The sequence below is a fragment of the Bidens hawaiensis genome, unplaced genomic scaffold (assembly GCF_021521415.1).
Source record: "Bidens hawaiensis isolate Kalapana, Puna unplaced genomic scaffold, B.hawaiensis_p1.1 tig00009828_1, whole genome shotgun sequence".
NCBI lineage: Eukaryota > Viridiplantae > Streptophyta > Magnoliopsida > Asterales > Asteraceae > Bidens > Bidens hawaiensis.
The window spans coordinates 506296-531483 of record NW_027491736.1 but is presented as its reverse complement, the minus strand read 5'-3'; the positions used below and the strand labels follow the sequence as shown (position 1 = coordinate 531483).

At 34.7% G+C, this 25188-nt stretch overlaps 2 protein-coding genes across 2 annotated transcripts; both read left to right on the top strand.

Moving 5' to 3' along the window:
• Positions 1–3595: 3595 nt before the first annotated feature.
• On the top strand, positions 3596–4331 carry LOC143533659 (ethylene-responsive transcription factor WIN1-like). Its single transcript, XM_077028361.1, has 2 exons — positions 3596–3675; positions 3829–4331. Exons 1-2 carry the CDS (start codon positions 3596–3598, stop codon positions 4325–4327), a joined length of 579 nt encoding a protein of 192 aa, XP_076884476.1. The 3' UTR covers positions 4328–4331.
• A 3927-nt stretch (positions 4332–8258) lies between these two features.
• LOC143533658 (SPX domain-containing protein 2-like) lies at positions 8259–9060 on the top strand. Its single transcript, XM_077028360.1, has 3 exons — positions 8259–8550; positions 8628–8751; positions 8842–9060. The coding sequence occupies exons 1-3, from the start codon at positions 8338–8340 to the stop codon at positions 9006–9008; spliced, it is 504 nt and encodes a 167-aa protein (XP_076884475.1). The 5' UTR covers positions 8259–8337; the 3' UTR covers positions 9009–9060.
• The last annotated feature ends 16128 nt before the right edge of the window (positions 9061–25188 follow it).

The window sequence follows — 25188 nt, the reverse complement described above, 5'->3', positions numbered from 1 at the left end:
GTATCCGAGTTCACATTTCTAATACGATTTCTAGGTACTTGTCGAGTTGGACCCGCCAATCTACAAACACAACTCATTTAGCACTCCCAATTATAAGACTACAAAAAAAAAGGTATAATAAAGTTGTTTTTCATCCAAACCAAACACTAATACATCTATGTTATCTTATATCATTATGATCATTTTTCATAAAATAAGTTAACAATATAAAGCCATAAAGTTTTTTTGTTTCACCTTCAATAACTTTATTTTAATTCTAATGCAAAGAATTCTCTAATTTACAAATGAAGCAGACATGTACTTGGCATCAGCAACAATGTTAGATGTTGGCTGAGATATGAATGTTTGGTTGGGTTATATATTTATATTTATGTATATAACTAAAATAATATAAATACTTTGAAAAACTTACCTAATTCATTTAAAACTTGATATATACATTTTCTCTAATTTTGTAACTATCTTCAATTCATTTTTAGGTTGGTTGATATTTAGGTCTTCGGTTTTTTTATCATCGAATTTCTTTATTTAAAGCACCCAAAACAATTAATAATGGACAAAGAACGGCAGCAGAGCAAGAAATTTATAAAGTGGTACTAAAAAACACAAAATTCAACTTCACATTTTGATTAAATGAGACATTAAACACATACAACAAAAACCACGTGATCCTGCATTTATATAACCACCGAGTTTAGAATATCGTTCATGATGTTAAAACGTACAAATAAGAGATTTTGTTAAACTTACCTGTTAATATTTTAAATAAATAGGGATGTGAGTTGCGTCAGGTTGGCAAGTCGATGCGTAATTGTTCAACCAAAACACGTTCCATATTTTGTGGAAAACAATGACTCTTCAGGTTAGGTTCTCTTTCAGTATAGACCTCCCGATGACAATGGACCAACTTCATTCAACGAAACAGAAAACAAATGAAATTTCCTCTTAGGGCGTTCGATTCCGCGAAATGGTATTGATAATAGATGAAGAAGACAACAACTGAATCATGAACAAATGCATTTCTAGCAAGCCAAATCTCCCAACAACCAGAAAAGATAAAACTACCCCCATTTTAGATTTGATAGAACTGCCTTGCAAACAGGTCTTAATTGAGAGATAGATCTAGCCGATTCGTGACGAGAATCAATGCTCTGGGCCGAATAGAGCTTACCTATTATTCATATTCAAAATTCCAAACCTAACCCGCACACACTTAAAATTGTGTAACGCATGCTAAGTGCATGGCAGCTGATAGGAGAAAATGGCAGCTGACCCTAACCCTATTCGTATTGTCTGAAGCGGAGAATTTAGTAACTTGCCAAATTTCCCAACAAACTTACATTTTGAGTGTTTCTTTGGTCCCAAATTTTAGTGAATTCCTAATTGTTTAGCCTATATACTATGTAATTGTAATATGATCACCACAAAGTAATAATATTGTATCGCTAGTTGCGGTTGTGAACTTCGGCTGGTTTAGACGGAACCACATAATTTGGGATGCAAATCTTGCTATGTTAGCGAAGTGGTGATGGAAAATCAAAGAGGAAATGAATTGGTTATGGAGGAAGGTAATTTGGACTATTCACCATCACTCCAGATCTTGATGTTTTAGTTTAGCTAAGGTATTCCAATCCAGGCATTGGAAACAAATTTACAAAATATCAGTTGGCCTTCAAAAGCTAGGAATTGACCTAAATAAATCGATAAAAGGTATCAATATTCGAAGTGGTTCTTCTATCATGTTTTGGTTAGATTGTTGGATAGGGAACGAGTCTTTGTATAGTACATCTTCTGCCGTTCCAAAGAAGATGCATCCCAGCGTGACGGGCTGAACTGGAAAGATTACCGTCGTTAGTTATTTGGCAGCAAAAAAAGTTAGTTTACAATCGGTTTTGTGCCCGGTGACAGGCTGCTCATTTTTTGGTCTTGTGAGGGTTCGCCACATTCTATTTGGCATATTATATCATTATGTTGCAAGTTGTTATCGATTTATGCCTTTTGTATCAGGGATTTATTGGAAATTCGTAACTATATAAAGGTATCAAAAAGAAGGCCAAGGTGATCCATGCTCTGGTTCTTACAACATTTTATTGTTTGTGGACTGCCCGAAATTAATTGATATTTGAAAAGAAACCTCTCCTGTAAAATTTTAATTAAAGATGTCAAAGTCTTTGGTTTCCTTTGGATTAGAAATCGGCCAAAGTTTGAAATATAACTTGGGAGGAATGGAGACGATTTAACTTGCTTTGTTTGGGAGGGTAGTTTCTTTCCATGTTATGGTGTGGTAACTCTAGTGGCTAGTATGTTTTGTTAGGTCAAGTCTCTTGCCATCCTTTTATTAATAATATATTATCTTCAAACAAAAAGTAATAACAGCTTAAAGTTACGGGGTTATTTTTTGAAACCCATGTGGTGTAGCAACCCACCAACCATCCGGTTTACATTATGAGTTACTGGCTTCATACTGTTATAAACTTATCAGAGGAGTAAAACTTATCATTGGTAAGACTCAAGAAAAGCACTCTTTCGCTCACTAAAAACACGCAAAAACAACAAAAACACCATGGTTAAGGTAAGATTGGTTTTGTTACTTAAAAGGGTAAGCAAGAGGAGTTTTAACTATGAAAGTAGATGACATTAACTTTTGGTGAGTGAGGAGAGAAAGAGAAGAGAGGACCACGTGATTAACGAGTAAGAAAGTGAAGAGCTAAATCGTCACCGACAAACACACCATTCTAAGAAATCTACTCATCAAAGCTGGCCTTGCTTTATCTCCCTCTCTCTTTCATAATATATACTTGTTATATTATTATACACAATGTAAGACACTATCATGAAAATAGTTATATAGGTCTTTTTCTTACATCTTAACAATCTCACACAATAGCTTTTGTTAATATAGGTTTTTTCTTTATGATCGGCGGGTGCCATCAATATGTTAGGGGGAGTTATGGCACGAATCACCCTTTAGGGTCTCTTGTTCTTTTGATTAAGTAACCAATATTTTAGAAGGCTCACACTTATATATCACTTCAAGGTTCTCTCCACTTATTTCTTTTCCGACTTTCGTAGATGTCACAATTTCAAACACAATTTTAAGTATCAATATTTCATATATCTTAACTTCATTTTGATCGTTGTATGATTAGTTGAAAAACTCACTTAGTAGAAACGCAAATCCAGTAAATAATACTTACATTAAATGTACTCTTAAGTCTTAATTAATTATTTGTGTACAGATTTATTTTTTTCAGCATGTTCTATGCTTAGTTGTATGATCTTTAAATATGTAATGTGAAATAATATTTTACCCAAATTTGTTAGCAATTTGATACTAGTCTAGATTAATAACAGTGTTTATTTGGGAACAACTACTTTCCTATGTGTTTTCTTGTCTCAACTCTCAACTCTCAACATCAACAGTTAACCCACATTACTTTCTAGTTAATACTGAAACTTATTACACACAAAAACAACAATATTTTGTACTCCCATACATCATGTCCGTACATAAATCACCCCTTTATATTTCACACCACACTCACCTCACATTTCTGCTTAAGTCACTTTAGCCTCTTCGTTCTCACTAGTACAAATGGTTCAAACAAAGAAGTTCAGAGGCGTCCGTCAACGCCATTGGGGCTCCTGGGTCTCCGAGATTCGTCACCCGTTATTGTAAACACCCCCCCCCCCCCCACCTTAATTCACGCACACTAAATTTTTAGTTTACTTTTTTTTAACAGCAATGATCATCCAAGATGTTATACCTAATTTATATTTTTATCTCTTTTTAAAATCATCTAATGTTTCTTTTTTTTTCATATGTAGGAAGAGAAGAGTGTGGCTAGGGACGTTCGAAACAGCGGAAGAAGCAGCTAGAGCTTATGATGAGGCGGCCGTTCTAATGAGCGGTCGAAATGCCAAAACGAATTTCCCAGTGGTCAAAGACCAAACACCCGGAGACGGGGACGGGACTGGGACTGGGACCGGGACCGGGACCGCCAATGCCACCACAAGCTCTCCACTTCCATCTTCTACAACTACCGGTCTCTCAGCTCTATTAAGTGCAAAACTAAAAAGGTGCTGTAAGTCGCCCTCACCGTCACTCACTTGCCTTCGGCTAGATAACGAGAGTTCTCATATTGGGGTGTGGCAGAAACGGGCGGGTGTTCACTCGGAGTCTAATTGGGTCATGACCGTTGAGCTTGGAAAGACGAATACTGAAACTCCAGTACCCGAGATGATGTCGGAACCACCAGAAAGAGGCAGTGATGAAGAGGATGCAATTGCATTGCAAATGATTGAGGAACTCCTTAACACAAATTGATGGACCAACCAACAGAATTAAATTCTGACACAAAGTGTGAAACATATATATTAGTACCATGCATTACTCTCCATATGGTTTCATGTATTTTGTAAAATACTATTGTTGAAATAAGATTTTTGTTAAGATATAGATATTTTTTCTTTGTTGTATGTTTCATTTTTTAGTAATAAAGAGGTATGCAACCTTAAGTCATATAGTTATGAAAAATACTTAAATAAATACAAGTAATATGGAAAACATATATATTATTCTGTCAATAATATTGCATAAATTAAATTGACATGAACAAAGACTACACATTAGACAATATAATTATGCATTTTGTCTATTAGGTTATTGAAGTTAGGCACATCAATAAATTGCAATAATAGTTATAGCTTTCTGAATATGTAACATCATTTTACGATAAATAGATGGAGCAATATAGGAATAAACTAAAGATCGATGCTAGCGTTGTAATTCCAACCTATGCATAATGTTTTGATGTTGTGAGAAAATGACAAAGACACAATAAAGTGTGTTTGTGTGAGTACGTACATTAATATGTATAAAGTCGTCGTCATCAACACTTCTAACAAGCTACTGAAAGGTAGTGACTGGCATAAAGGCCCGAGAAGGCGATAACTATCAAAAACTACATATGCTACAATGGAAATATTAGTGGCTCGTTATAATCGCAACTAACTTAGGTTTAATCCTCAATTGCATAACAAACTTAGGCTAAAACTATACTTATGCTAATTAATGTCAAATAGTCCAACATAATTTCTTCTTTCCAGTGACTAATAAAAAAGATCAAACAGAGAAAATACTATAAATACTTTTAAGAGACTGACAATTTAGTTGCTAAATTGGGGCACATACACCATATGTGATTATCTCTAACCTTGAGCTATCTTTATCTTTATAGTATATAGTTTTATAGATCAAGACATATGAGATGCTACTCAACATACATTTTATTCTTCAACTGTTCCCACATGTGCTGTGTTATCTTTAATATATCACATTTATATTCATAATTGTCTTTCATACTTAGCCTCGGTGACGTATTAAATAGAGTACAGTTTGAACTACTCAACATGATGATATGTAACACCCCAACCCGGATGGGCTGACGTGTCACAATGTACGAAGGTATACAGAGACAAAAGACATAATTCCATTACTTCATTAGAGTCAAAAGTACAGACTACATAGATCAGATACTAAGTCCAAAATACATATTATTCAGATAACATAAGCTTAACAGACATCTCCAGATTATTCCTAAGTGTTAAGCTTCTCTCTTGATTCCGCCCAAAGTATCCTGTGAACCTGAAGTGTAAAAAGGTTTACGGAATGAGCCGAATGCCCAGTATGGAATATTAAGGCTCAAAAGCAATTAATAATGAACTGAATATAATATCACAATATATGTTAACATATAACTGATTTAAAATTATATAACTAAAATAACTGAACTGAAACATATCATACGGATGTACCAATAAGCATAACTGAGTCTTATAACATGTGACGACATACAGGGGGGCACTCCTGTATGCCAATCACTCGAAATGGCGTAAGCTGGCATACCCACAACCATTTTCTGAAACTGAAAACTGAAACTGAACTAGGATATATTCATACGCCTCCTAATAGCTATGTACCACACCTGTACTTAAGAGACGCCGTGAACTGATCTCTCCGTCACGGAAGGAGCACATAACATCGATGCCACAATGTTATGCCCGTGGGACACTCCACGAGAAGCGAGTGCACAGGGTAACCAAGTACAAATAATCTGAGTTATACAATAACAATTCATATCTTAACAAATTACGGAACATGCAATAATGAGTACAATTTAATAATAAATATATCGCATGCTAACAAGTCAAATAACAAATCATAATCTGAACATGAATCGAACAGACGGCCAAACGAATCGAGGTGTCAAAGACGTTAGGAGTTCCAAAGGTATATAATATCAACGGGGTTTATAACAATCGAATATGATAACAATAGAGAGGGAGTTAGGATCCGTACCTTGATTGTTGATTAGTTGTCTTACAAAGACAAGTATTACAAATGACGCTCTTTTAATCAAACCTACATCGTATACATGTAGCTCATAAGATTGTGTTCGCGTTATCTCATTTTAGCGAAATTTTAAGTTTCAAATATTAACTATCGATTATTTAGATTAGGAACATAAACAATTGTTTCATTAGCAAGGATTGATAAAATCATTTTAATGACTCTACTTTATTATTTGAAAAGTATAAAATAAAATTATAGTTTTAAATAAACAGAACGTTAGTAACAGAAAAGAGAAAAAGAAAGAAAATGATTGAAAGACACAAGTTTAAACCCATGAATTAATTTTCAAAGACCAAATAGTCAAACCAGTGAACCATGTTTTTTAACTAAAAAACATAAATAAATAAGTGTTATTAGTTGGGATCGAACCTGTGACCTTGTTTATAAAACTCAATTCACTTAACCAGTGAACCAACAGATTATTATGTTCATAATCCTGAAAGATTTAACTATTAAGTAGCTTTTAAAGTGAGCTGTTAGTTTAAAATATAAAAAAAAAGATGCGGCAAGCAGGTTTCGAACACAAGACCTTGGCTTAAAAGTGTGATTTCCTAACCAGTTGAAACACAAGATACTTATACTAAATGGTCCATGAGTATTATACTTAAACACTATTCCTGCTTACCATCTTCTTCACCATAATACACCCCAACCCAAATTTCAAAAACCACGTTAAAACCCATGTAAAAATCTAGAAACGATTTATCACAGTTGATTAGTTGTGTACCTTTATTAGAAATGAGGTAATGGGCTTGGAGAAAACAGTGGCGGCGGCGCTTATTGTTGTCGCCGGAAAAATAAACAAGACGGCGACGGTTCGGTTCGTAGGGTTTGGAGATAGAATGTGGATCAGAGAAGGTGGAGATGACCAGTGGTGTCGGTTTTGGGTTGAACGAACGGCCCAGAAAGGTTTGGTCGGAGATGACTAAGGTTCACCGGAATTAAATTTGGTTACCGCTAGTAATGGTTTTTCAGAGGTTTAGAGTGGGGTAAGATCCCCTTTTATAGTTGGTGTTGTAGGACCCCTAAATATCTAGAGAGAGTAAGACATGTATAATTATTAATAGTATGGTTGGACTAGTTATCATTGTTTACTTCAGGGAATGGGAAAGAAAATTGAAACTATTAGAAGAATAGAAACATGGAGGAAAGGTGTAAGTAATGAATGATTATCATGTTTAAAGAAAGAAAACGAGTTGCAGAGGTGCTACCATTTTAGTTTTAGAAGAAAGTAAAGAAGATATGAGTAGGTTTGAAAAAAAAAAGTATTGTCCAATCACATGTTGTGTCTTGTATTATTATTATTATTATTATTAGACTATTTCTTTTATTATTTATATGTTAAAACTTATATATCTTATTATTATTCACCGATTATTCATGTTCTTTTCTCTTTTTTTTGTTACGATTAATTTGTTTATTATAAGAATTTTGTGTTTCTTGTTCTTTTTATTATTATTGATCATTGTTTTTTTTTTTTTTGCATAATTAAGCATGTATTCATTTATAAAGTTACGGTTATTTCATGACAGATCAATTTGGTTTATAATGTGTTACAAACAGTAAATGTGTGATAAGTTTTCGACTTTTCAGTCAGTTTGCAAACAGGTCAACCGGATTATATGTTTATTCCTATTAATCAGTCTTAGGAATCGATAACCGCCATTCATTTATGCATATCAGCATATGACTGGAACAAATATAATATTCAATCTTCCTGGTGACAATACCTATGACTAACCAAGCATGTACTACGAATATATTGACTAATTACCATTTTAATAGTGTTAATAAAGAACCAAGAGCACCGTATGATTCGTGAATAATATAAGAATATGCTTTAACGCTGCTCGGGTTTAGGTCAATAAATGATAACACTTCACCTTTAGAGAAATACCTCAGAAAAATAAAAGAATTCAAAGATGAAATTTGGTAAGCAATTTCGCATCAAGATATCCCTCATCATGCCAGAATGGGAACATGAATGTATGTCATACAAAGACTTGAAAAAGCAACTGAATTTAATGGATCCCGAGAGGCGTGACGAGGGTTTCAAACAGTTACTCAAGAATGAGCTTGTAAAGTTGAATGACTTTTTCTCAAAAAAGGAAGAAGAATACAAGAACATATTCCAGGTATCAAAACATAAGTAATATACTAATATGATCAGTTTGTTATTTTGATTGTTTTAACTTTGTAAGTAAACATACAGGAGTTGAAAGCAGAGGTAACTGAATTAGATGGTAGCGAAGATGCGACACAAGTGACAGATGATCTACTGCAATTCCACAATAAATTAGTTTTGCTGCTTCACTACCATGAACTCAACTTTGATGGTATATAACTATATATAGCTCATAAAATTTATAATAAATATAGTTATGTTTTTAAAAAAAAAACTGTACTAAGTATCATTAAAAAAATAGGATTCTTGAAGATTATCAAGAAACACAGGAAGAAAACTGGAGAGCTGTTTAGCTTGTCATTTATGCAGGGAGATAATAAAAAACTAGTCTTCATTGCCAATTCGCTTGACAAACTTTTATCCGAGTGTGTAGAGACTCTGAGACAACTAGTGCACGCACAATCTTAAGTAAAATAGCGTCACACTGTATATGGCACGATGTAAATCTAAAAATTTCAATGTATCTATAAATTACAATGAATATGATTGCCTTTATTATTCCATCTCAATAGATTTAGTGACAAATCTTGGCTATATGGTTTATCATCTCATATGTTCTTTGTGGTAAATGCTGCAAAAAGAGTCATTGGTGAGCTGTAATCTTAATCAGCTTACACTGGTGTTCTTCTATGATTCCTATAGAACTTATTTAAACACCAATCATCTCGTTAAAGTTTAAACACATGATTCCGAACTCTATCGACAAAAGCATATGTTCTTTGTTACTCCCAAGTTGATGCACGTAACCTCAAAAATCCCTAGAAGATAAAACAATTGATAACACAGGCTTAACACATCTAAAAGTTTTAATTTTCTGTGTAGGGTGTCAATCGTGTTGAGTTGGCTGGTTGAATTAATAGCGGATAGCCCAGACACAACTCATATATTTAGTAGTTTTAAATATCACCCCTAACATGGACACACTTAAGAAGTTAAAATTGTGTAGCCCGATCTGTGTAACTCTAATATAAACAAGTCAAAAAGATTGGCGGTTGTAATAAATTGGTTAATATGGTTGGCAAGTTAACCTTATAAAATACATTTTTTTAGGTTTATTGGATTATAATAATCCCAACTTTTGTCATTGGCCGGTGGTAAGCCCGGCTTAAAAAATAATTTCTGGAAATCCCAACTTACGACCTATTTTCCTATAACAATCCCAAGCTGACGGAAGGCTAACACCGTTAGTTTTTTGCTGATTGGACCGTCTACGTGGCTAGTTGTTTGCTGACCAGAAAAGGTTATTGTTGCTGCCAGGTCTGCCACCAACACTAACAAGAATGTTGCAAAGAAAAAACCGCCGCCGCCAAATAATTAGCCACATAAGCGGTCCAATCAGCAAAAATTTAACGGTGTTATCCTTTTGTTAGCTTGGGATTGCTGTAGGGAAATAGGTCGAAACTTGGGATTGTCAAAAATTATTTTTAAAGTTGAGCTTACCACCGACCAATAGGCGAAAGTTAAGATTATTATATTCCAATAAACCTTTATTTTATTATAATTTTAAACAGGTTGACGGGTCAACTAATTTAACTAAACGGGTTAAACATATCAACCAAAACACGACTAATTTAATTAAACATGTTAAACTAGTCAACCCGAACCAACCATTTATTATACACCCTACAATTGTGTATCTTTTGATGCTGAAAAGTGCAACCATTTATTATACACCCTACAATTGTGTATCTTTTGATGCTGAAAAGTGAAAAGTGCCTCTTGGTTAGCTTTGGTCCACGCACTTGTATACCATGATGTAACATTTTATGTTGTGTAACAAATTAATAAACACACCAAAAATTTGGAACCACTAATTATACCAACTCTCCAGAAGTTGAAACTTAATTTGTTTTATGACGGTGACTTTCTTTTTTATATTTATGTTTAGATTATCGTATTCTCTAATTTGAAGATGAGTGTTGTCTCACTCTGGTCAGACTATGTTGCCTTAACCAAGCTTACACTAGCTTTAGAGTTTGAATCGAGCGTTCTCTCAGGAAGTCATACCACTGGCTGTCACTTGATAGTTGTTGTCCCGACACAAGTCGGGCTGTAAGCGGATTGAACCGAACCGGACGAGACCTTGTCTGTGTTTGTCCGTTAAGCTTTTGTCAGACAAACGGATGGTTCACGAACACTTTACCGAACGAAAATTTTTCGTCCGTGTCCATTAGTATCGTAAACAAACACTAATTGACAACCAAACACTAACAGATACTAATGGACAAACAAACACCAATGAACGCTAATGGACAAACAAACATAAACATATTAAAATACTTAACGTAAACACTAATGAATATTACACCCGCATGATATTCAAAGATACTTAACACTTAACATAGTAGCCAAACACATAATCATATCGAAATATTGAAATAATGTTTTTAAGTTCAAAATCCACAAATTTCTAGTGTTTTACAAGAAACAAACTTCAGATTCTTCATTCTTCATTCTTCAAGGAATTTTAACATGCACAACACTATTAAACAGACGTTACCGGGCATTCGTCCGGTTCGCTTATTACACGGACTAACATAAACGAACTTCCAATCGAACAGACGACTGACGTCCGGTTTGCTTACAGCCTGTGTTGTAAAAACCGCTAGTCCCCAGTCGGGCAATGGGGTGGGGACTAGCAATTAATCGGGATTAATCAGATTGGACTTTAATGTATAATTTTCAATTTTATATATACTGGCACACATTTTTATATGTAATTTTCAATTTTATACATACACAAACACATTTTTGCTGGAAATTAGCTTGAACCTTGCCGAAAACCGCTGGATTTTATGGAATCTCGCTGGAAACCACTGATTTTGGTCGGAATCACACCGGAAGCCGTCGATTTTGGCCGGATTTGACCATTGACCGATTAATTGGCCAATTAATCCAAAATTATTCAGTAGAGTGGAGACTATCGATTAATCGAGGATTAATCGACGCTTCGTCGGGATTTTTGCAACACTCCTTACAGCCCTAGTCACAAGAGCATAAATCTCTGACGTAGTAAGACGTGAACTGTTCGTTTAGATTCTAAATCAACGAACATGATATTCATTTTTTAACGAATGAACATGAACACAAATATTTGTCTGATTAAGTGTTCGTGTTCATTCGGTTCGTTTACATGCCTAATTGAAGTTGATGAGTAGGTTTACGCACCAAGAATAGATGATCCGTCATCACGGACGTTCGAGAGCTGTTCGTCGGATACGTTTGAGTTAAAGGGCCCGTGTACGTATGATATATGTTATTTGTATTTGTATAGAAGTGGTTATGATGGGTGGAAGCCGGAGAGAGTAGACGTGTACGGGTCTGGTATACGGGCGGTTTCGTTTTATTTTAACGTTTGGATACCGGCTGATGTGTGGTACGGACCGGATTATTGTTATGGGTATGCGGCTCATTCAGCGGCGAAATAGGGTTCGGGTTTGGGTTCGAGTTGTGTCTTTTTAGATACGTAATCATATTTGACACGAGGTGTATGTAACATGGACAATATGATCGCGTGTATGTGACAAGACGGTTGTGGTGTTTTGGTGTGTTAAATAATGAATGTTGTCACGGTATTGATGTATGTTTTGATCAATTACTTGGTGGTATGCAACTTATTCGTCATCATTTTATATATGTTGTAACTAAAGATCAGATAACATGACATTTATTTTGGTAAACTTTGACTTAGTGTGTGATACTGTGTAATGCAGACTAAACGAGTAAAACGGTCAACTCGATTAAATGTTTGTTTCAAATAATCAGTCTTAGGATTATGGCTCAGGATCTCTGCCATTGATTATGAAAGGGTCAAGTGACAATACTTTTTCTAAAACGTTGATTTTTTGTATTTAGGCTATCGTTCTCTTCAAATTTGAAGAGTCCCGATGCCTCACTCTGACCAGACTATGTTGTCATAATCGGACTCATGCTGGCTAAAGTGACAATAACTAGGAAGAATTAAGAATATACTTCGAACTAGCTTTTGAACCTGTGTATTACACATGATTTGTCAAATAATAAAAATAAATAAGGTCTGTTATTTGAAAGAAATGAGCAAAATTAAAGGTAAAAAGAAAATAAAATATAGTACAAATAATAAGAAGTCTATAATATTAAATTTACAAATTAGAAAAAATCTCTTTATAAACAACCTTTACCAATTCATCCAATGTGGTGTAGCGGTAGGGGGCTTGGATTTTTTAATGGAGACTCAAGTTCAATTTCCACTTACAAACACTTTGGGGGGATATAGGTGGCTTTATGAAGGAAGACTGAGATCTTTATGATTTTCAGTTCGATCCTGAGGGCATCCGGGTTTTACAACCAGTGGGCCTTCTGGTGGGGGATTTTCCCCGGAACTGAAGATAACTTGGAGGCGCTTAAAGGCTCCGTATGGCTGGGTTGGGCCAGCTGGCCGCCTTTTGCCATTGGGTCACCCCGTACGGAGTACCTAGGCATTCTATGCTTATTAGTCGTTCAAAAAAAAATAAACAACATTTACCAAAATTGTTTTGACCTATTACCCATGGATAGTTATGATGAGTGAGATGAGAGTTAAAGAATTAGAAGAGGAATTATAACTCATTTGTTAAAATTGTTTTGACCAATGACCCATAGATATTTATGATAAATAAGATGAGTAATTAGAGAATTTAAAGAAAATTATAACCTATTTGCCAAAATTATTTTGACTCGTAACCCATGGAGAAATACGATGAATGAGATGAAAAATTCGAAAGAAAATTATAACCCATTTTTCAAAATGGTTTTGCCCCATAACCCATGGATATGTAGAATGAATAAGAAAAGAGATTAGACCAAAAATAAATATAAGATTGTCACATTATCTCTATTATTTTCTTTATCAGTATAGTTAGAGTCAGATTAATATACTGACTCAACAATTAATTAATAGTGTAAAAAAAAAATAATCAAACAGCTAGCACGATATGATTAGCAAATATGATATAATAATAAAATATGCTTTAACCTTTAGATATATAATTAAACTAGTTTGAAACTCGTGTATTACACGGGGAATTAATGAAAATTACAATATTTAAACGTTAAACAAAATACAATCAATAACACAATTATCATATATTGTTAATACAAACTGTTGTTTTTCATCCCTGTTATATAAATACATCAGGTATTAATCAAGACCAAGTCTCCTACAAAAAGCCTCCTCCCGTTAACAAACAGACTCTAACCGGTTGTGAGCAGGTGACGTTTTGGTTGAACTAAAAGTTGAAGAATAATTTGTTTGTTTCAATAGGAAAAATATTTTTATTAATGTTTTTTATTACTTACCGCGATAATATGGCGAAATGTCCATGCATTGTCATGTAAATCTTGGGCCACAAGCTCTTGTGCAGGCGATTGCATGAAAATCCTATTAAAAAAATGTTTGTTATCACATAAAACACAATTTTTTCAACTTTATGATTAGGTTGATTCAGGTTAAGGTTTTTCTCTAACGGGTCAAACAGGTAGAATTAACAAAATTAGAAGGAAATGGGCCAAATGAGTTGACCTAGGGATGAGCGTTTTCGGTACCGATTAGGTACCGAATCAGTACCAAGTTTTGAGTTTTCGGTATCGGTACGGTACCGGTATTTCCCGAATTTTTCACGAAATACCGGTACCATACCGGTACCGAACCGAACATTTCGGTACCGGTACCAGTACCAACAATTTCCGAATTTCAGGATCGGGATTTTCGGGATGGGTACCGGTACCATCCCAATCTCATCCCTAAGTTGACCGAGCCAAAAGTCAACCAACGTCTACTGAAAAGAAGTTGAACTCACAAGAGGCGGAAAAATTTTTTCGGCTGATCGACGAGGAACAGAAAAGCCTCCATGAGTGTTAGGATCACTTGCTGTCAAAGTTTTGCAAAAAAACTCGGTGTGTGGCTTGTGTGCTTTCATTGACAAATCTGACCTCAATAGTGCTTCTCTATCAAACTGCTAATGATAAACAATTATGAATTATAGTCAGTAACATAAATTTAAGCCCGATGAATTACAAAAGTCCATACCAAAGGAACGGGTTGGAGTGTCATCTGAGCATACACTTCATCTGTTTCTGTATCAGCCCGGAAAAAAAAATTTGTAACAAACTTCTAAAAGTAACTCGTATTTAAAACCAGTGTTGTAAAAATCAGGATTGATATGTGATTAATCGCTAATCGGTGGGTTATTGATTAATTTTCAGCTAATCGGTGCAACTAATAGAGTAATCGCTAGTTGGCCCAAATGGGATTTTTCTTAAAGAAAATTGGACCTTGGTTTTAACCCGTTAAGCCCAGTTATCAGTTTTCTCATTAATTTATTATATTTACGTTTAAATGTTTATGTGAACACTGAAGTATTTATGTGAACTTTTATGTTAAGTTATCAAAATTATATATATAATTTTGAAAAGTTACATATAAGAATTCCAATCCGATTAATAAACGAGTTCTACAACATTGTTTAAAACAACAAAAACGATTAATAAGTGGCGCGGCGTACATGCAACGTGACATTATGAAGGATGCACAACAATTTTGACTGAATATTTGGATAGCTTGGAACTTGAGCATCCACATCCTTTTTCATAGATGCAGCAACCTAAAAACATGTATTAAGGCATTATAATCATGTATTATAATAAAAAATAGTAGGTTAAATTCAAAACTTAAACATTCTAAGTAAATTCAAAGTAATAATAATAATAAATAAGGAACAATATAAAATTGTTCAACTATCAAAATAATGTTACTACTTTAATCAAACCTGCAAATTGATGGCGGTGGCAATGAGGTAGGATAGGGCGGTGGCGACGACGGTGGTGATGATGGTAGGCGACGGCGGTGGCGATGACGGTAGGAGACGGCGGTGGCGACGACGGTCTCGTAGTTGGAGAAAATACATGGATTCAACAACTGAAAGTAGAAGGCGGAGGTGGCGATGGCGATGGCAATGGCGATGGCGGTATCGTAGGTGGCGATGACGGAGGTGGCAACGGAAGAGAGAAAAGGCGGTTGGGATGAATGGGAATTAGGGTTTGTTATCTCTTTTGGTGTTGAATGAAAAGAAAGAAAGAATAATAAAAAAGGATCCAGTTAGTATTATTGGGGCGGGTTGACCCGAAAAAGATACCATTTTTATAAAATGGTTTAAAAATTGTGAGAGTTAATAAAAGGTTGACAAGTAATATCACACCCCGACTCAGGGCCTGGGTGTGACGTCCCGGGTTGGTATCCGGTTTTGAAAATATATCAGAGTTGCGGGTTATTAGCGAAAATCTTTTAAAATATAATATTCATTTATAAAATGTCGGGTCATAATACCCGTTTGATATTTCAATTAACTGTCTTTTGAAAATATAATTTATTAATAATATTCTAAATAAAATATCTGAGCCATCAGATCACCTCTAATGACTATGTCTCCAATCTTCTATCAGTCTTGCCTGTCAGTTCTATTCTTTACAGTTTCCCTGAAATGTGGGGGAAAAATACGTCAGCACACACCCGGTGAATGACGCTGACTCAATAATGCTAGTGTGTAAACAATAACAATACCTTTGTGACAATACTCATTATGCACCCAACTCAATTGGGTTACAATTACCCTAAGTACATGTACAATTAATCATGTACACGATATCATTTCTCTGATCAGTCCTGTATACTACCAGAGGCATGTTTGATGATATTCATGGCCTCGGGGAAATCCGAGTCACCATGTATGTATGGATCCAGACACATGTATATTCTTAATCTAAGTATGCCCGTTTCTTATTATTGTAACACAAAGTTTTAAGGATTCGTAAATCCTATGTAAACAGTTCAGACTCTAAAAGAGTTGTAAAAGTTTAGGGCGTATTCACCTTATATGATTGTAAACAGTTTCTGACACTGATTCTTGTATATTTGATCAGTTTCTGCTACTGACCCCTGTTTGTAAATCAGTTTCTGTTACTGATTCCTGTTTTTGTTTTTAGCTTTCAGATTGATTGATTGACTGTTATCTCAAACCTATAGTATGAGAATAACATTTGTATAAATGTCTAGATCAACGATCTAGCTTCAGACCCCGTAGTCTGTTTTGTATAGCTGTAACCTTGACAATTCGTTTGTTTGTACAAAACATGTGGACCTTTAGTCGCTTTGTTTATTTATGAATTATATATCATGTTTCTTCTTTAGGAAGAAACATTACTTTACCTGTGTGAATGAATAGTATCTTTCTTAATCATTAAGAAATACTATTTAACTATAACATTTGCATTTAAATGATTACGTTTCTTAATCGTAAAGAAACAATAATTTAACTATAACCCTCGCTTATGAAAAGCTATATTATATTTAACAGTGATCAAGGTTCGGGCTATACCCCCGACTATGGTCTAAGCTATTATAATAACAATAATAAAATAATAACTTAATCAGAACCCCTACCATTTGGAGTTAAATGCTTGTGATTGATCGGGCGGCACTTCTACTCTATACCGCGTATTATCGCTTAAACCGTTAGAGCTTCGGAGCTTGGCACGCTTCACGAGGTCGGTACGCCTTTCGAGGTCGGCACGCTTTTCGATGCAAAACGTGTGAAAAGTGAAGTGGTTGGTGTGAGTTGGAATGTGCCGAACACTCTTCTATTTATATATGAAATTCTGCATCTTCGCATATCGCGAAGATGCTCTAGCTTTTCTGAGTCAGCAGTAGGGTTGCCACGTGTCACCAGGTGCTGCCACGTGTTTCCACGTATCACGCATGCAGAGATGCAGCTTCGTGTATCGTGAAGATGTCTGATCTGCAACTTCGCGTATCGCGAGGATGCTCCAAAGTCGGTCCAAGTCTTTTGTCTTTCGCGTATCGCGAAGATGCCTAATTTGCAACTTCGCGTATCGCGAAGATGCAAGTTTCAGATTTTCATTTCCAGTCCTTGTACTATCCAAAAATACTAAAGCGGCTCGCGGCGATGTGAGCGTTCGAAGTGCAAAGTGCGCCATCAAAACGCCATATTACGCCCATCGCCCGAGTCCATGTCCGAGTCTATGCGCGTGCGCGTGCGCGTCGGGTGCTTCGCACCCTCCGCTAGGACTATGGAGAGTGATTAGCCACATTAAAACATTTCTATGGAAACTTTCTTCCTTATAAAGAGCTTCTATTTCTTTGTTTATTTCCATGTGGGATAAAAATTCCATTCCTTATTTATACTTATGGAAAATGATTTCCTTTTCTTTCATTTTTTCATGTGGGATAGACTTTCTAACTTTCTTAACATAAAATGCTTATTTTTCTTATTTCATTCTTCTCATGACTTATCTTGAGAATATTTTTAGTCCTTCAACTTTCAAAGTTGACAACTTTAGTCCAAAATAAATATGGATTTTTCCTAGATGTTACATCCTCCCCACCTTGGAATGAATCTCGTCCTCAAGATTCACTTGTCTTAGGTTTGGATGTTCTTACTTCGTTAATTCTGGATTAGATTCTATCTAATCTGATTGTTGAGTTTAACTACCATTGCAAGATGATAAAATTTTCAGACCTGTTGCTAACTTTACATCTTGATTTAAGTAATCAGTCAATAGGTTAAAATATCATAAGTAATTGTTAATTGCTAAACACAGTGGCCAGTTGTGCTTAATTATTTATCTTACCTTTTGTTTTCTAAACATTTACCAATGTTAGCTCTATTGCTTCTTGGATTTGATCTGTCGAATCAATTCCATCTCTTGATTCTTATCATTTGTTTTCCTTATGTCATAACAGTACCTTTATACTTTTGAGCAATCATATCTGATATGCTATACAATCATGTCTCTTAAACATTCTCGAGTTCCTTTGACCTTTTTGATCAATCTTTGTTGATTATTCCATTAACAGCATTTCTCAGAGATTTATTTACAATGATATGCTATCTTTGCATATTTTGATATCTCGTGACATCAGTGATATTCAGAATCCTTTTCCTTAGCACACTATTATCCTATATTTGTAGTAGTCTTGCATATGTATCTAGATAGTATTTATTTGATTAATCAACAGACTTTAAGTCTGTTTTGGTTCAACAGATTTGTGTCAGCAGACTCGTGGTTTGATCAGCATATTTTTAATCTATTTCAGTTTAGCAGACTCTTAGGTTTGAACTAACCTTAATAGAGTTTTATAGTCGTTTTATATTTACATATAATGTTTAATATGGCATGCCTTGGCCTAATAGAGATAATCCATCCAACTGGATGAATCTGTCAGATGATAAATCAAATCAGCATGTTATCGGTTTTGAATGTCAGCTTTGATTTCAGTCACTTGATTGTCTTCTCCTTTAGAGATACTGAATATAAGCATTCTTGTGTATTGACAAGATCTGTATGCTAATATTTTATTTAGAACAGAGGGAATTAAATACCCTTTCTCGGTTTACGAGATTTCTCGTTTTGAAACGAGTTACAACTTTAATGTACAGAAATTAACTATTCTATCTGACATTCCCTTGATATTTATTTGCTTTTGTCTTTGATTATTGTCAGATATTTCTGTTTTCTTCTGACATCCTTCTGATATTAGTGTCAGTCTTAACTAATTTTTCTTTTTGGGCAATTTGTTTTGAAGTGGCCCGTTTCTCTACATATGAAACATACTCCTTGTTTCTTCCTGCATTCCTGCATTGTGTGCCCTTCTCTATTGCAGTATACACACTTATCTGTGCCTTCTCGTCGACATTTTCCAGAATGTTTTCTTCCACAAGTTTTACAAGTGGATTTTAAAGTGTTTCCTTCTTTTTCTATTTCCTTGAAATCTTTCAGTTTATTGGTTTCTTTTTCTTCTTCTTGGTTTCTTATCATGCTATTGATCAAGTATCCGGCTACTTCCATGGCCGACTAAATTGTTTGCGGCATATTAGCTCTTACCAAGTCTCTTATCTCTCTTGGCAACCCATCTATATAACGAGTTATCTTATTATATTCCGGGGTAACCAGATGTGGGACTAGTCGGCAATATTCAAGGAATTTAGTATTGTATTCCCTGAGATTTGTTCCAACAACCTTGTGATTCCACAACTGAGTTAAAATTCGATCCGTCTCATGAAGTGGACAATATTTCTTTATAACAAGATCTTTGAATTCTTCCAAGCTTAGATTGTACATTGTTTCTCTTCCCTTATTCCAGATCAAGGTATTCCACCATTCAAGAGCTTCTCCCTGAACATTTGAGAAGAATATTGAATAGCTTCTTCGTTTGTACACTTACTAATGTAAACAATTACTTCTTGTTCCTCAAGCCATCTTAAAGCGGCTATAGCATCCTTATCTCCATAAAATTCCTTAGGGTTGTAAGCTTGAAAAATTTTAAAGTTGCATCCTATTTGATGCTTCAACTTCTTTCGGGATTTGTCCCTTGAGTTATTGTCAGATGCAGAGCTATCATAAGCTTTTTCCTTTCTTGAATGAACAGATTTACTTTTACTTTCCTTATCATGTTTTGGTTGAATCTGATTGATAGAATTATCCTTGATAGCTTCTTGTATCATTCTCTGGATTTCATCTTTATACTGGGCGGGAAGTTCCTTGTTTTCATCATTCTCTCTGCTTCCAACTTTATTGGAAGGATTATTCTGTGAGTTTGTACTTCCTTCTCTTGACATACTATAATAAAACTTTTAAAGATAAGTTCAACATTCGAGGAATTTAAAACATATCTTTTATTTATATTATTGTAGTTTACAAAAGTGCACAACATTATTATTAATTACACTTGTTACAACTACTACAGTTCTTATTACCTATTTCTTCCAGCGGACAATCAATTTCTTGATTTTTCTGTCCTTTTTGGTATTCCCAGTTGTTTCCTTTTCTTTTCCTTCTCCTTCTCTTCTTCCATCTCTATATCGTTGAGCATTGTTTCGGCTATTCTTGTAACATCGACTTCATAACATGTTGGGTCATCTCTGATGTACATTCCTTCATAATCTGTGTTCCGATGCTCAATTTGGGGATGAGCAAAGTAAGGATCTTGTTTCGTCGGATAATTGAAATATTCCTGTCCCTGAGGATTTTCTTCCTGATAAGTCATTATCCATTTTCCCTTTGACTTTATTGATCTTTGGGACCCACTTGATCTTGTTCCCTGCACATCTTGTCTTCGTATGATATGGGCTAGTGGGATGTTGGAATCGAATGAATCTGAATTTTCCTCCATTGAGGTCTGATGTGAGTCTTCACTACTAGATATAGGGATTGGAAGTAAAGCTGTCCCTATGCACCCTTTTCCTTTACCTGACCGAGGTTGATATGATCCTTGGCTGGATTGACGGTCAGACATCTGTACGATGTTAGATGAGGAACAGTATCGCGTTCCTATCTTATCCGTAACAGTTTTATTATTCAGTGACTGTATTTTAGATACTTTCAGTTAAGTACCTATTTTGTTTGAGTCAGTTCTCGTGTAGGATTAAATCCTATCCGTATCATATTTAATCAATGAGTGATTATATCAGTTGGTATTAAATACCAATGTTTTCAGCAATTTCCTTATTTCTAGTCAAAGCCTAGGTAATAAGTATACCTAATTCACTAAGACCGATGGCTCTGATACCAACCTGTCACACCCCGACTCAGGGCCTGGGTGCAACGTCCCGGGTTGGTATGTGGTTTTGAAAATATATATCAGAGTTGCGGGTTATTAGCGAAAGTCTTTTAAAATATAATATTCATTTATAAAATGTCAGGTCAAAATACACGTTTAATATTTCAATTAACTGTCTTTTGAAAATATAATTTATTAATAATATTCTAAATAAAATATCTGAGCCATCAGATCACCTCTAATGACTATGTCTCCAATCTTCTATCAGTCTTGCCTGTCAGTTCTATTCTTTACAGTTTCCCTGAAATGTGGGGGAAAAAAACTGTCAGCACACAGCCGGTGAATGACGCTGACTCAATAATGTCAGTGTGTAAACAATAACAATACCTTTGTGACAATACTCATTAGGCACCCAACTCAATTGGGTTACAATTACCCTAAGTACATGTACAATTAATCATATACACAATATCATTTCTCTGATCAGTCATGTATACTACCAGAGGCATGTTTGATGATATTCATGGCCTCGGGGAAATCCGCGTCACCATGTATGTATGGATCCAGACACATGTATACTCTTAATCTGAGTATGCCCGTTTCTTATTATTATAACACAAAGTTTTAAGGATTCGTAAATCCTATTTAAACAGTTCAGACTCTAAAAGAGTTGTAAAAGTTTAGGGCGTATTCACCTTATATGATTGTAAACAGTTTCTGACACTGATTCTTGTATATTTGATTAGTTTCTGCTACTGACCCCTGTTTGTAAATCAGTTTCTGTTACTGATTCCTGTTTCTGTTTTTAGCTTTCAGATTGATTGATTGACTGTTATCTCAAACCTATAGTATGAGAATAACATTTGTATAAATGTCTAGATCAACGATCTAGCTTCAGACCCCGTAGTTTGTTTTGTATAGCTGTAACCTTGACAATTCGTTTGTTTGTACAAAACATGTGGACCTTTAGTCGCTTTGTTTATTTATGAATTATATATCATGTTTCTTCTTTAGGAAGAAACATTACTTTACCTGTGTGAATGAATATTATCTTTCTTAATCATTAAGAAATACTATTTAACTATAACATTTGCATTTAAATGATTACGTTTCTTAATCGTGAAGAAACAATAATTTAACTATAACCCTTGCTTATGAAAATCTATATTATATTTAACAGTGATCAAGGTTCGGGCTATACCCCAAACTATGGTCTAAGCTATTATAATAATAATAAAATAATAATAACTTAATCAGAACCCCTACCATTTGGAGTTAAATGCTTATGATTGATCGGGCGGCACTTCTACTCTATATCGCGTATTATCGCTTAAACCGTCAGAGCTTCGGAGCTTGGCACGCTTCACGAGGTCGGTACGCCTTTCGAGGTCGGCACGCTTTTCGATGCAAAACGTGTGAAAAGTGAAGTGGTTGGTGTGAGTTGGAATGCTTATGATTGATCGGGCGGCACTTCTACTCTATATCGCGTATTATCGCTTAAACCGTCAGAGCTTCGGAGCTTGGCACGCTTCACGAGGTCGGTACGCCTTTCGAGGTCGGCACGCTTTTCGATGCAAAACGTGTGAAAAGTAAAGTGGTTGGTGTGAGTTGGAATGTGCCGAACACTCTTCTATTTATATATGAAATTGCAGCTTCACGTATCGAGAAGATGCCTGATCTGCAACTTCGCGTATCGCGAGGATGCTCTAAAGTCGGTCAAAGTCTTTTGTCTTTCGCGTATCGTAAAGATGCCTAATTTGCAACTTCGCGTATCGCGAAGATGCAAGTTTCAGATTTTCATTTCCAGTCCTTGTACTATCCAAAAATACTAAAGCTGCTCGCAGCGATGCGGGCGAAGTGCAAAGGGAGCCATCAAAACGCCATATTACGCCCGAGTCTGTGTCCGAGTCCATGTGCGTGCGCGTCGGGTGCTTCGCACCCTCCGCTAGGACTATGAAGAGTGATTATCCACTTTTTCCTTTTCTTTCATTTTTCCATGTGGGATATAATTTCTTACTTTCTTAACATAAAATGCTTATTTTTCTTATTACATTCTTCTCATGACTTATCTTGAGAATATTTTTAGTCCTTCAACTTTTAAAGTTGACAACTTTAGTTCAAAATAAATATGGGTTTTTCCTAAATGTTTCAAGTAACAAATAAGAGTAGTTATTTATTGGTATAGTTAGAGTCAGAGTAATATACTGACTCACCAATTAATTAATAGTGTAAAAAAAAGTAATCGAACAGCTAGCACGGTTTGATTAGCAAATATGATATAATAATAAAATATGCTTTAACCTTTAGATATATAATTAAATACTTCCATAACGGATTACACGTGCTAAAAGTTTTTAACTTTTTTTTCATCAATGTATATACTAGGATTTAGGGTCCCGCGCTTTGCGACGAGACCATTAAATCGATAAAGAAATATACGTAAAAATGTTAAACTACAAACGCGTTGCAAGTCAATCTGCATCAGGTTATGCCATCGGAATTAAACAAAAAAAATAATAATAAACCCGCTAATGCCAAAATACAACAAATTATCATATGTAGAACTAAAAAACTAGCATGTTACAATAGCGAACCAAAACAAATTCGGTTAGTATCAATTGCACCAACACAATTTTGTAAACATAAATTAGTAAGCTAAAAAAAATATTTTAAAGGTGCGCTATCAAACATTGAAATGCAAATATAAAACCATGTGACGATGAGATCTTTTTAAATCATGAAAAAAGTTTCGGTCATTTTAAAGGTGAACCATTAAAAATACAAAAGAAAGTTTAAAAGAATCATTTAACTGACAAAAAAACATGTAAAGCCGACACTTGCCTAAATTGAGTGTTTAAAAATATAATTTGCTAAATTTTATAATTAGTTAGAAAAAAAAAATAAAATTAAAGGAATAAAATCATTATTTTTATTTCTACACTAGTGTTTTAGTGATTGTTACTAATTACTAATAAAATGAAATTGAGTAGTAGTCATGAGAGGAAAAAATCTTCTTTTTAATATATATAGTAAGGTGAGGGTTATTCTAAACACAAGTAGTTTCCTAGGAAGATTAGAAATAAATCATAGTTATTGGATCATGTTAATCAACAGTTGAGATTTAAAATTACCAAAACCGACATAGTTTCTTAGAATTGCTCTTTCACTAGTATAAACCGCCATAGTTTCCTAGAATTGTTCTTTCACCATAGTTTGTTCATGCTACATGTAAAAAATCTATTGATTCTTATAATTCTTAAGAAACTCTTTATTTTTATTTGAACCCTACTATATAAAAGGCCGCCCACAAGCTGTGGCGGGGTGGTCGATGGCCACATGCCCGACAACCCGCTAGGCCCGATTTTTTTTTAAAGTTATATGTATTTTTAATAAAACAATATGTATATTTAGTGTTTAAACTCAATTACATAACCACTAACTTGCTCTAGTAGCAAAGGGGTATTACTCCCAACCAAAAAGTTATGGGTTCTAGTCTCATTTGAGACATGTTTAATCTTATTTTTATACATAAGTTTTTTACACAACTTAAATTATAACTAAGTAAGCCTATATCAGAATTAAATTGTTTAAACTCAAAAAAATACTCCTTTCACTTAAGGCACCAAAAAAATTTTCGCATTCGACACAAAGTTTTTTTGCTTTTCCGAAGCCGGCCCTGAATATATATATATATATATAGCGGATGATAGAATGAAAACCCATTTGAGTTGTGAAAACCCGTGAAAACCCTATGTAAAATCGTTTTTTTTTTTGCACACGTAATATATGTTGTAACATTTAATACAAAACATCAAAACAAAAGAAAAATTGTTTTGCCATTTTTTTATATGTTTTTAGGAGAGATAAAAAGTTATATTTATGTTTTCAATTTTTATTAACTTTAAATGTGGACCATATGATTCAAACTTTAATTAAAAACATGTGCTTGAGAATGAGTTTTTAGAGTTTTCACAACTCAAGTGAGTTTTTATTTTA

Coding starts and splice junctions, on each gene's coding strand:
- LOC143533659 (XM_077028361.1), top strand. CDS start 3,596: ATGGTTCAAACAAAGAAGTTCAGAGGCGTCCGTCAACGCCATTGGGGC. Junction 3,676..3,828: donor GAGATTCGTCACCCGTTATT/GTAAACACCCCC, acceptor TTTCATATGTAG/GAAGAGAAGAGTGTGGCTAG.
- LOC143533658 (XM_077028360.1), top strand. CDS start 8,338: ATGAAATTTGGTAAGCAATTTCGCATCAAGATATCCCTCATCATGCCA. Junction 8,551..8,627: donor AATACAAGAACATATTCCAG/GTATCAAAACAT, acceptor GTAAACATACAG/GAGTTGAAAGCAGAGGTAAC. Junction 8,752..8,841: donor CCATGAACTCAACTTTGATG/GTATATAACTAT, acceptor TTAAAAAAATAG/GATTCTTGAAGATTATCAAG.